This window comes from Thermobia domestica, chromosome 18 (genome assembly GCF_964235325.1).
Source record: "Thermobia domestica chromosome 18, izTheDome1.hap1.1, whole genome shotgun sequence".
NCBI lineage: Eukaryota > Metazoa > Arthropoda > Insecta > Zygentoma > Lepismatidae > Thermobia > Thermobia domestica.
Window position 1 is genome coordinate 32,124,515 of NC_137471.1, and position 14,060 is coordinate 32,138,574.

Sequence of the window (14,060 nt, forward strand, 5' to 3'; positions counted from 1 at the left end):
ATGAAATTTCGTGACTTTTTCGTGACCTTTTCTTTACCAAATCATAAAATTGCCTAACATTTTCAAGTGAATTTGTGTGCGAATTAGGCCGAATTTTCATCCATGCGATAGAAACGTACTTTGCTTGCGATTTGGTAGCGTCTAAAGTCGACCATAGACATTTTTGGTGGTGAATTTTGACGTTTTATAGAACAAAATTTTTCAATTTGTACTTATATTTCTACAGTTTAAAAAAAATCGTGACCCAAAAGCTAAATTTCGTGACTTTTCAGTGACTTTCATGACCGTTTTCTGATTTCGTGACATTCGTGACCGATAGATACCCTGGTGACAGTACGCTAAAAAGTAACAAATGGAATCGAAGATAATAAACAGGTTGGGCTAGGTAGTACTATTTAAATCACTTTCTTTCATGCCACCCCCTCCCCGCCCCAATTTTACATGCCAGAGACGCTAGTGGTAGAGAGGGTGGTCGATGATGTCCCAGCGAAACTGCTTCAACAGCGTGGTGGTCCTCTGCGCTGTATGCGAACTTTCGACAACACTCTGCGACTTGCTGACGAGACATTACACTGTCTCCATAAATCTCTACCAACTGGCGGTGAATTTCAATCGCGGTTGCATGTTTCTCCCACAGAAATCGAATAACTGAGCAAACTTCTTCACAAGACCAGCTTCCCGCAAACGAGTCACCATCTGTGTTTACCTATAAGTAGAGCCGTACATGGTGCGTGGCTAAAACTCTGCACAGTTACCAACTCCATGTATTACAATTACCGTACACTCTCCAGTCCTCTATAACAGACGAAGCTCCAGAAATATCAGCCTTGTAATCTTTCTGGTCCTCCCTCGTTTGGTACAGTTGATAGTTTTTATTCTGCTGGGAATAGATTATTTATTTATATATATATAAGCATACGCTGTTAAGCGTAGCAGATTATATCTATTATTGTTTATATCTCCTAACAGTAAACCCCATACTACTTGTAAATAAAAGCCACACAAATCAACTCTCGATAATAATACAAAAAATAAATAAATAAATAAATAAAAAAATTACCTTCGTTGCATCCTGAGAAGCTTCATTTGAAGTCGTATCGTCTTCACTGGGCGTAGGCGTCATTTCTTTCAAAGCAGGCTGCTGCTGCTGCATTTGGTTGGCGGCGTTTTCTTGAAGGCCTAACAAATACAATCGCTTCTTCTTCCGCCTGGCACGCAACTCTTTCAGCTCCTTTTCTTTTTTACTTTGTGCAGCTTTTTTGTTGTTATAAGCTGTTACACAAGTGTGACTACAAAAGCGAGCAGTGACGAATTCACTAGCGAGTCCGTAACACCCACAACCTTCGCAACAATAGATATCATCAGCACTTCTAGGTTTCAGTGCTTTCAACCCAGCAGCTAATCGTGTGGATTTCCCGGAATGATGAGAATTTTTGGACAGATCTTCTGGAACATCTACGAAAATAAAATAATAATAATAATAATAATAATAATAAATAAATAAATAAAAATAAAAAACATAAAAATAAATTAACAGTAATATTTTAAGACAATATTATTACTTACAAGTTCTGGCAACAACCTCACTCCCTGCAGAGTCGACCACAGATTTCATGGGCCCTCAGTCATTCTCTGTGAGGGTCTTCAAAGCCAAGCGCACCCAACAATCATTAGCAATGTTGCAAACTCAGTTTTTATTAAAAACAAAAACAGTCAAGTAATAATTTAGTCACCAAATTTTTGTACTATGAATGGACTAATCGATATTTTTTTTTTTTTCACCAGAGGTTATATACAAAGTTCCTAAAACCACATTTTGCAAATTTAATTTAATTTAATTTAATTTCTAAAAGTTATAGTTATTTTGTCGCTATCTGAAATTTCAAACTTGAAAACATAACTGAATGAGGATATTTTTCATGGACTCAAAAACATCGTTGGGGTTGCCACTCCTTATAGTGAGCCTTACTCTGTGCTATTACAACTAACGAAGATTTATAACCGGAAAAAGTTGGTTGGAATATGAGTGATCGGTGTATCAATTAAAAGATACTATAACGCAAATCCCCACCCCACAACCTTCATTTATCATGCATTTTGACTACATAACTATGTACAGTAAAACCTGTAAACTTGGCCACCTGCTTATCTTGGACTGGTTCGTCTTGAACCTGCATTTTCCCATAAGACATAGATTACTTATTACTCTGTAAGTTGGCCACCTGTCTATCTTGGAAGTTGGCCGCATTGAAGCAATGTTTACCCTATGATGATGATAATAAATTTACCTGCGTATCTTGGCCATGCAAAATACCATTTTGTTATTTTTTTTAACTCTTTCGTATTCCCGAGGCAGATGTTCTGTATTTATGTCTGAGGGCAAATAAGCATGAATTCCCACGATTTGTTCTTGTAGGTCAATGGCCAGAACGCTACCCTGGGTGGTGAAGGAAGATGTGAATAAGAAAAATCACGTACAGGAATTCAGGAAATGACTATACGTATTTGTTTACCCTGTCTCTTTTGGTAAAACCCTTAGCTATAACGGCTCCTTTAATCATTGGGGAGCTTTAGTAATTCAAGGTGAAAGCTAACCATCTTAATTGTCAATTATTGGCACCTGACGACTTGTCGAAAGGTAGTGGAGGTTTTAAGATATGAATTCCCTTAAGATTTTCTCAAAACATCTTTTGCTCCGAGGGAAACATTTGTAGCTCATTAACAAGCGGTAGAGGATACTTCCAAGAACTACAAAATTAGAATGTGTATATGTGCCAAAAAGAATAAAAGAAATATGTCTAGAGTAAACTACCATAAGATACGTATTTTTCTATTACTGTATATTATGATCACTCTCAGTGCAGTATTTAAGGGGGCTTAAGCCCCCGAAATATTACTTACCATTTTAAAGTAAATCAAATATCTTACAGAATTTTCACATTTCCAAGAATAAAGGTAGCAAGGCCACCCGAAACAAAACAGTAAATACGCCACTGATTACGATATATATATATATATATATATATATATATATATATATATATATATATATATATATATATATATATATATATATATATATATTTATATTAAAAGAGCTGTCGTCCCATTGTTTATTAAAATTTTACGATCAAGTAATACTAGAAATCCTATTCTAAAAATACACTATCAGACGTATTTTCTGTAAGTTGGCCACTTTTCAATGGAACCGATGGTGGCCAACATAGACAGGTTTTACTGTATAATACACAATACAAAATTCAATATATATATATATATATATATATCGACGGAGCTTTAAATTTTATTTCGAGATCATTTTAGCAAAATATAATTTTACGAAACAGCAAGGAAATACAAAACTGATTACATTTGTAAATCATTTGAACAGAAAGAATTTGTAAGTGTAAAGAATTATTATATAATCTCTCAGTGAAATTGCTCTTTGTGCAAGAATAGCTTGGCTTAATGTTACACAATGATAATTCTTATTATAGAAAGAAGGCCCAGATATATTTCTTCTCATTTCCTAAATTCCGAAATTTGTCCTGGAATCTGGATTCGGAATATAGTCATCTTACTGCACATGACTATGTATCACAATCACGATAATTTAAGTTAACAACCTCAACGAAAATCCCGATACAAAGAACTTAGAAAATTTTAAAGATGGCGATTCAGTGGATCGACGAGTACACTCAATGTCGCTATTAATGAAGAAACGTAGATTCAGTTAAAAGTCTTAGTAAGCGACGCACAATCTACGTCACTTATCATGGGATATGGACAAAACACGAACACTAACTTACTCATATAGAGTCTAATATAATATCAAAGTTGTTGTTCGACGTAGATACGAAGGGTGATCTGCACTGCACTCAATGGGCTGGGAAAGGAATATTAGCATTCTTTACCTTAGTTTCCGTAACTACTGGCTGTCACCAATCAAGATTGGAGCTGATGTTGCGCCCAAATGTCTAGATATTGGAATACATCTCGTCATGAATATCTCAGGTATGTGGGGACGAGGAATCTATTTGTGTTTTCGCTTATCACTCAATGTGTAAAACAAACCATGGACATGAACACAAAATCAGTCAATTTTATTTTATTAAATATGTCTCTAGTTTGAACTATGTGATTTCATTTATACCTCTCGCAAACACCCTATATTGAAGAGTAATTAAAAGATTTATCCATAGTTGAACAAGATTATGGTTAAGGTTGGCTTAAAGGGACAAGGTTTGCCGACAGATGTCACTACACTCTTCATCTCTCTCTGATGTACTTTTTTACATTTCACGAAAATTCACGATTTCTCTTACAAATTTCCCACTACAGACTTCAAATTTTTTGAGAAAGAACTTCATAACCTATCGAAGGCAAAAATCCGTGCCGAATTTTTATTTAGAATTCTCTTCATTGTTGAAATGGATATCCAAACTTTTAACAATGGAACAGTTTCAACACTGAAGAAAATTCTAAATACAAAATCGGCATGGATTGTTGCCTTCGATAGGTTATTAAGTTTCTCTCTAAAAATTTTAAGTCTCTAGGTTCAAATTTGTAAGAGAACCTTTAAATTTTCGTGAAAGGTAAAAAATACATGAGAGGGATACGAAGACTGTAGTGACATCTCTCGCAAAACTTGTCCGTTTACACCAATCTTAACATACCCATATCTCATGACTATCATTGTTAGCGTTAAGTCAAACGATTAAATTACGGTTGTTATATACTTTATGAAATCGTTTATGTTATCTCAATATCATGATTTGTTAGTCAAGCTTTAAGTAGAATCAGCTATTAATACACTCTTTTCATGTATAGGATGCTACACGAAGTAAACATTAAGCCTAGAACTAGTTCCAACAAATATTTGGTTGAACTCTCCTCCACAATATTGTATTTAATTTATACACATATAGTGATGCTAACAATACCTCAAAAAACATAACGCTAAGTCATGCCATTCAGGCTACAACTTTACCATCTATATACGAATAACTATTTAATTTGGTCATTAAACTCTGCCATATCAATTAGGATGACAGAACACTCGACAATCAATCAAGTTTTTTTTTTTTTTTTTTTTTAACGTCCCATGAAGGATGAAGAGAGACGGTGATGATAAAGAACGAAATGGTATAATGAAAAGAGTAGGAGAAAACTAGAACCTTGAGAAAACCACCATAAACCCTACTTGGTGCGAGCTGTGATCGATCCAGGGACTTTACGCACCAGAGCTGAGTGCTCTACCATGGAGCCATCGCCGTCACCGATCAATAGATTGAAACACCTTAACTTCTAGCACATATCGCTTAATGTAAGCATTTCTCACCCCATCTAAAATATAACACACATAAAAATACAACAATATAACCGACCATATATATCACGTAACAGTCGTATGGTTTACTAATTCATATGTGTACTTCGGCTAAAGAAAACTGTTTCATTTTCACTTTTGGAAACTGATGCGAGACAGAGCACCTTGCACCTTTTTGTTAGGGAAGTCCATCTGTTTTCTACGAGCTAATTTCTTCACTACTTACTCTTCTCGCCTTTAATCCTTTGCATTCTAAAGATGCTCAAGGTGATATTCATCAAGAGATGTGTCAATATTTGACATATTTGGTCCCTGATTTGTCAGTTTATGAGAAAATTCTGCACGACGTTTCCCATGTTCTGTTCATATTGTCTATATGCACTGTATCCGAAGTACAATTTTTATCAAAGAAATACTGTACTCCTAATAATAATAGAGCGACTAAGAAGTACAGACAATGAAGTGAAAGAAGAGATTTAAACAAACAAACAAAAAATCAGTGAGCAATATGGTAGACAATGTAGAAAATAGTTGGAGAAAAGTTACACATTTTCTACTTAACACATCCACAATAACATTGGTAGGATGGAAAGAGCATTGAGAAAACCATGGATAACTGAAGCGATGCTTAAGATGGACGAACGCAGAAGGGCGAAAAACACGGACATCAAAGAATACAGAAGGCTGAATAATGAATTGAGAAAAGAGACGGACAAAGCCAAAGAAAAGTACACGGAACATACGTGAAGAAATAATGGAACTTCAACGGCGCGGCATATATGATTTGATATGTCAGAGAGCACATGAAGTAGGAGGGAAAGCTAACAAAAGTATACGCACACGTTTGGAATCGAAGAATAATCAACAATAAAGTAGGAATAAGGTCAAGTAGTCACTGACCATTAAATATACTCAGAATTTGGGAGGAATAAATACATAAAAGATCTGTATGATCAGAAGAACTGTCCCAGATACTGCGATTGAAACAGAGGAAGAGGTGGATGATGAAGAAAAAGAACTAATATTGATAAAAGAAGTAATACACACCATCAATGACACGCGAAGGAGGAAGGCCACTACAGACTATGACATACCAATATATTTGCTCAAAGGATTAGGAGACAAGGAATAAAAGTACAGTAGAGCGTCGATTATCCGAAGTAATTGGGGGACATGGGTGTTCGGAAAACTGGTTTGTTCGGATAATCGAACTGTACATGTTTATTTACCAAAAAGAAGTACTGTACAGTAAATTTATTCATAAAAAGAAGTGTGCTGATTGTTGAAACAGAGCGACTGGCGGCTTGGCCGGTCAGCAGCGCCTTATGAAGGCCCCATTAGAAGCAATGTTCCGCCAGCGGTGGCTCAGTGCGGCGACTACTGTGGGAAACTTGGTTTGGGAGTGAGGGGGATGATGGACGGTAGGGTGGGAGAGTAACAGGTGCGAGCGAGTACACAGTTCGGTTAAGCGGTCGTTCGGTTGACCGACGTTCGGATAATCGACGCTCTACTGTACTGGCTTCACTTATTAACAAGATCTACCTGAGTGGAGAATGGTCAAAGGATTTTCTTGATACTACAATGATTGCATTACCCAAGAAAATGCATACAAAGAACTGCAGTGATCACAGAACTATTAGCCTTATTTCTCACACTGGAAAGAGAATTGCACGCATACTGAATATATGAAAAGTATACAAGAATGAATTCTTGACGTAAAGGAGAAGTTATGTTCGTGCTTCATCGACTGAAAAAACGGATCAATTGGACCAAACTTCTGAAAATAGAGAAATCGGGGTCAACTGAAGAGACCAACGACTAATTCGCAACCTGTACACAGGACAACGAGTCAAATTGCTTTTGAATGAAGGAGAAACCAATAATGGAGAAACTGAAAGAGGAGTCAGACAAGGATGTAGTATGCCGTTCCAATTACTCAATATTTACAACGAATGTTTAATGAAGGAAGCATTAATGGGAACTGGAGATTTCAATATTGGAAGGTAGATCATTAACAAGATAAGGTATGCAGATGATACGGTTATTATAGCTAGAACTGAAGACGGGCTACACGAGATGATTGACAAAATAGTTGACACTATGGAATGGAAATCAACATCAAAAGATCGAAAGTCATGAGAATATCCCATAGAAACGTGCCCTTATGGATCAGTGTAGAACAAACAGAACTGGAAGAAGTCGATAGTTTCAAATATCTGGGAAGTATTTTGACAATATACTCTTACTGCACCAAAGAGATCAGATCAAGAATTGTGATAGTCAAAGAACCATTCAGCAAGAAAAGATCACTCTTAACTGGCAGTCTTAATATTGGACTAAGGAACAAGTTGGTCAAGTGAAATATATGGAGTATTAGACTGTATGGTTAAGAGAGTTGGACATTACAGAACTTATCATTTCAGTGTTTCAGGCCTATTCTAATGCTAACAGATGTCGCTGTAGAATACTTGAATAATGTTAAATCTACTTGTGTTGGACACCTGAATATGACCATGCTTACAGACCCTTGCAAACATCTTCACTCTTCTTGATTTGGAAGATCACTGAGTCCAAAGAGGAAAGAAAACTTGTCCAATGAAAGAAATTTCTCCAAAAATACTTAACGCGATGATATTATTTATTTTTCGATTGTTGGCCAGTATATGACCAGGGATGCTAAATTCATATTTCACATTATCACCGCCCAAATGGTTTACTCAGCTATGGCTTCCTTTCGCTTTTGTCATGTGTTAGTAGCTATTTATTCCTAGAAAACTTTCCACAAATGTACGGACCGGTGGAAGTGAGACGGCATGAATGTTCTAGTTTCCTCTGGAACTAACGATCTTATGTGCAATTATTGTCATAGGTGGAAGGGAGAAAATAATAACGAATGTACCGTAGCGTTTTGCGGGTAATTAGCATGTTGAAATTACATTTAAATCATAGGCTGAAAGAGCAAATCAGGTAGGTATTTATTATATGTAGTGCTTTTATAATGATTTTTTACAATTAATTATTTGTTTAGTGGTTCGGGGCTTAATTTCTTTTTCAGCGTGGAGGCTTTATGTATCTACATCTTAATCAGAACCACAAGAGTTCCCACCAGCAATCAAACCCGGGTCTCTACGCCAAAGTTACGTTCGCTAACCATAGAGCCACGAGGCAGCTGATACACAAATGACAAGTAGTTACTGCTTCAAACTACATGTATTTTCTGTAAGTTGACCACATTTCAATGAGCTGATAATGACGGATATAAACAAGTTTCACTGTGTATGAAACTAAACGACTAAACTCCTAGTGCAACACCCTTACGGGACCAAGATCTACCAGTTGGATTATGGTACTGATGTCTTTTTGTGGGCTAATATGTGATCAACGTATGAGCTCCCTTTTCTGTTAATGGTGGCTTTCTACACTAGTGTTTTTTTCTTTCTTAAAGTAGTTCCCCGATTGTCCTTATGGCACTGGTTAGACGAAATACCAAACCACCTGGTGAGTACGGTTACCCATCTTTGCTCTAACCAGATCTGACGCTGCTTCACTTCATTGACCTCACAGAACGCAGTATTACAGCACGGCTAAGATGTTGGTGGGTAAATGGTAGTTCTAATTCCATACAAAACCTAGAATAAAACTAAAAGCTAACCTGTTTTGTTGTCAGCTTCTTCCTTCGTAACGGATATTTCTTCAGTTTTTATGCCGTCCACTTTATCCAGTTCAGGTTGTTTCGGTTCAGTGGTTACCGACAAATGTGCTGGAGGCTTCGACATCAAAACCTTTTCATAGTCATCATCTACAACTTCCATCATTCCAAATTCATTAAGTCGAAACTATAATATGAAAAATGGAAAATATTAATACATGAAGAAAATACAAATAATTTTATTATTATTACGTTATATATGAATTCAGTATAATATTTAAAAATAACAACAGAAGTTAGTTATATAATTACGTAAAATCGAAGACATTAAATGTATGAACGCAGTTAAGTACTGAACGATTTGTGGAAGGAGTACCGAGAAAAAAGTTACGTGTCACTGGCAGCCATTTTGAAAGATGACTTCCAAATAATTCACATGCTATATATTAGGATGTTATATTTGTTACTATTTACTGTATATACCAATACTCATTCGCCGACTAACTCTATAGCTCACGAAATGAAATATATATATAAAATCGTCGCAGATACAGAAGTTTATCAGTAAGCCCTCCTCTGTGATAAGGCAATCCAGTTAGGATATCGTTACCCTGCTCCAGATGGTTCTTCCTCGTATTTTTTCCGCAATTTCCCTCTTAGTGTACTCAAAGGTCTCTTTCCAGAGGCCTTCCAACTAGAACTCTGTACATCAAATACAAATGACGAGTCCTTTCCGGTTATCGCTGCCTTAAATGTTGTTCTACATTAAAAGCGAACAACAAAGGGTGCTTACTAATAATGTGTGTCCGTCTGTCTGTATCAGCTTTCGCGTAGAAAGGAATGACCTACAGCCACCAAATCTTGTACATAGATATTCACCAGTCGTAATCACCTACGAAGCTCTTTCTTTCGATTTTCGGCTAGGGGGATATAATCAAGGGGGTAAAAATGCATCCACATTTTTTGGGGCTATTTTCTAAGAAAGGCTGACCTGTACGTAATCGGCATTTCGACCTTACATAGATAAGCACCCGGGTAACGGAATATTTTCGTTTCCTCTTATTTATCCAGCTTTTCCGGGCTGGTGAGGGCTCCTCTTCTTTTATTCTAGTTTTGAATTAAGACTCGGTAACAACGCGAGTTTACAGTCTGATTCAATACTAAAATGATATTAGATTACCTGTGCGTATTGCAAAATTTTGCACTAATCTTCATCATCTTGATTATTTACATAAATGTTTCCTTGTACATATGTTTCTTTTTCTTTATATAATAAATAAACTTTCTCTCCCAACAAGAAAGACCAACAATAAAAGACTTATTTCATATACACTTGAAGACAGAAAGTTTACGCAATTTCAATCTAATTGTCGAAGAAATAAGGGAAACACTTATTTCGTTGATTGCGTCTATAAGAGTGTTTCCTTTACGGTTTCAATTACCAGCTTAAGTCACTAACATGAAGAGTTAATCACATTTTGCACTTTCGATGTAAGAGTTTCAAGTAAGATCTTGATAAACTGTTGCTTATGTACAACAAAAACAGCTATTTCTTCATGAAAGAACAATCTCATATATATACTAACAATGTGAGAGTCCCTCGTGTATTAATAAAACACGCACTGACCAAAATACTAATTAATATATTAAAAATACTTGTGTAGCCGTTTCACCAGACGCGCTGATAGTCCTGTAGTCACTAACAAAGTGAGTCTCGCTTAGATGTTGCTTCTTGATGTAACTTACGCACTTCACTTTTACTCTTCTGCGCAAAAATTACATAAACTTATTAAGTACATAACCAACAGACTAACTCAAATTCTTTGACATTTAAGGTTGCCACGTTATGTATGGCCGCTGCACTACTGAAAGCACTATGTCGTAATCCTTTTGACGTGAGTAACCTGGATAAGCAATGTCACCCTTCGGATTAAATCCTTGCCATTACCAGAATACCGGCTGTTCTTTTTACTCTAACATCCACACAAAGTACCTCAATAACATCCTTAAGCTAAGTATTTTACATCTTTCATTGATATATTAATAAAATAGCATCAAAACAAATAGTTCAATGAGCGCTTTACTGCAGACGTTCCCTATCAAATATGGCTGCCGTTATAAAGAGCACATAATACACGAAAGCACCCCAGACAAGACTATATTACGTAAGTGTGATTTCACCTACCGGAAATGAATGGTATGTCAACACTCATATTGCAAAACGTGTGAGTCACTGTAACATCAACCGATCTGCTTAAAAGAATGCAAGTAAATAATAGAACGACTCAATTATTATTTGTTATTACCTTTATTTTATGCGCTTCCTATCTTGTTTGGAAAATGCACTCTTAGACGCAAAATATTATGAATTCTACAATATTACTGGCATTTAACGGAAGGAATTGTTGAAAAATGAGACATATATCAATTGACAGATCTAATTAAACTGAACTAAATGATATGCGTGAGTGTAAATTCTTATGCGTAGTTCTCGAGAAAAACTACTTTTTTTTTTTTTTGTAAATCTAAAACTTAATTCTGTACAAGAACTCCTCCACCTACAATGAAACCTGATTCTAAAGTATACGCCAATCAAGCTTGTCATTATGACATTAGTAAGGCAACTGTGTATAATAATATGGTTATTGAGATATACCCCAAAATTACGATTAACCCTTAAACTAATTATAATATCGTCTTAAGTAATATCTATCGATTGGTCAAATTGAGCTGAAAAAAAAAAGGAGGGCAAATACTCATGCGTAGTATTCGAGAAAAAGGAATTTATTAAAAATATGTTTTCATTGCTAATTTGATGCAGCTGGTAGTTTTTATTCTGCTGGAACAGACTTTTTATTTATATATTCTTGATGTCTCCTAACAATGACACACATACCGCTTGTAAATTATGCATTACAACAAAATATTATTTATTTTTAAATCTTCTACAGACCTTTCGAATATGTCCAGAATTAATTGAAAACATACAGTAGTTTAGGCGAGACCTTCTTCGTGGCTAAGAGTAATTTTCTTGCGTTCTAAGCGCGGGATACAAGTTCGGTTTCTGGAAGAATCTAATAGAGATCGGATTCAACTATCTATAAGTATCCTGTAACCTCGGTGCTCGTAAGTAAGTAACAAAGCGAGAGCGAGAGACAGACAGACAGAGAGAAAGCGGGAGAGAGAGAGACAAAGAGAGCGAGAGAGGGGGGGAACGGTGTCAAGTACTTACGCCATATTTGTTTTTCAACCTATTGACTTATGTAGAGAATTATTTTTTGTCCTTTCTTGGAACTGAGCTGGACTTTTCATTACGTAATTTTACTGATTTCTTCACGTCTAGTTAAAATTTCCCTTTGCTATTTCCAAAACGAATTTGCATTATTCACAAAGATAACATTACATAAATTAAATAATAATAAAATTATAAACAACAAAACTTAATTTTAATGAAAGAATATTCAAACACAAAATTGGAGAAGAAATCAGTAGAAATCAAACGATTAAAATCCTAGTTTCATTTCAAAGAAAACAGAAAAAAAGTAATTTCCCGCATAAACAAATGGAATAAAAGCCAAAAATAGCGCAGTATTCAATACGAAGAAAAACAACATACATAGGGCTCCTAAATTTCTCGACTAAACAACCGGGACACACATAGAAATTTACAGTATATTCGTAGTTATGGACTTGCCTCTTGCCAAATATCAGAATTAATTAATAGGTAATGACTCACCAAAAGTGAGTGGGAGAAAGAGATTATTCCTACCTATCAGCTGAGTATCTAGGACTAACAAAACGCTTTTTTTAAAATACCTAGGTATATAGCATGAATTAGGGATGGTTAAAATTTTACGTATTCCGGAACTTCTCCAAAATCCGGAACTTTTCCGAATTCCGGAATTGGTCATTACTATTAATGGTTATCCTAATGATAGTAATTTATAAATTGGAAGGAAAACGGGACATCTGAGTTTCGAAGAATTTCTGAGGGCACAGATGATGTAAATCTGGAATTGTCCTGCTTAACCGAGACGTTTGGACGCCCCAAATTAAAGAAGGAAATGAAATGAAATTTTTGAGTTTAATGTGCCACGTTTATGATCATTAGGCTAAGGGAGATGATGATTAAGACAACTAAACGATAATGAAATGAGAGTGTGGGAAGAAACGGGAGTACCTCCACGAAAATCCACGGACACGATTGGCTGAGGAATGAACGAGGGACCCCATGCACCAGAGGTAAGTGCTCCAAACTAAAGTCGTCTGCAAAAAACACATGTACTGGACGCACGTTTGTTCTAACTTTGGATCAAAAGGAGTACTCTCGACAGTCTTCTTTGAAGAAGAGACACCAGTATTCTCCTTAAGCTGCCGCAATGGTAACGCTGAAATTCAGAAGTAATTATGAAGCGTTCACAGCTGATGCATGAGAATGAGTTTGACATGAAATTTCTAGCTGTACGGGAAGGCTAACTAAACTGAAGCAGAGGAAAGCAGAAGAGAATGCGGAGACAGAGGTGTCAGTGCACTGACTGTCTATCTCAGAAACCTGGCGAGGCCTTTGTCTAGCAGGTGCTCGAGTGAAGATGCGCCTTCGTTGCATTACTAACAGTACTGAACCTCGGCTCGGATGTCAAGTCCTCTGATCAATACAAGGCCTGGCAGCACGGTGGCTTAATGGTAGAGCGCTTCTCTTTGGAATGTGGGAGCTTGGCTTGATCTCCAGCCAAGCTAGTTTATGGTGGACAACATTGTGTCCCTAGGTTTTATTGGGGTATTCCCGTTTCCTCCCGCATGCTAATTCCACCAATTCTTCCATCATCATTCACTTGCCTTAATCATAGTCTCCATTAGTGTAAAGGGCTAATCGTGAGACATTAAACTGAAAGATTTCCAATATATGGACACCTTCAGATTTTTTAAAAAAAGATGGGTGATTAATAAAAGTGAACGATAATGAAAGAATTGGTTGAATGAGTGTGGGAGGAAATAGGAGAACCCGAAAAACTCTATGGACACGGTATCATCCACATACACTCATTTGGTCTGGGGTTGAACCATGGATCCGTAGAGCCAGAA

The 14,060-nt window shown here is 36.3% G+C and overlaps 1 protein-coding gene across 4 annotated transcripts in view; it reads right to left on the reverse strand.

Moving 5' to 3' along the window:
* l(3)mbt (lethal (3) malignant brain tumor) overlaps nucleotides 1–14,060 on the reverse strand; it is a 99,742-nt gene that overhangs the window by 38,675 nt on the left and 47,007 nt on the right. For all 4 annotated transcript variants that reach the window (XM_081745312.1, XM_081745314.1, XM_081745311.1 and 1 more), the window contains exons 6-7: nucleotides 8,982–9,165; nucleotides 1,061–1,455 (exon numbers count right to left, since the gene is read on the reverse strand). In XM_081745312.1, coding sequence (XP_081601438.1) covers nucleotides 1,061–1,455; nucleotides 8,982–9,165 — 579 coding nt within the window. The remainder of the gene's footprint in view (nucleotides 1–1,060; nucleotides 1,456–8,981; nucleotides 9,166–14,060) is intronic.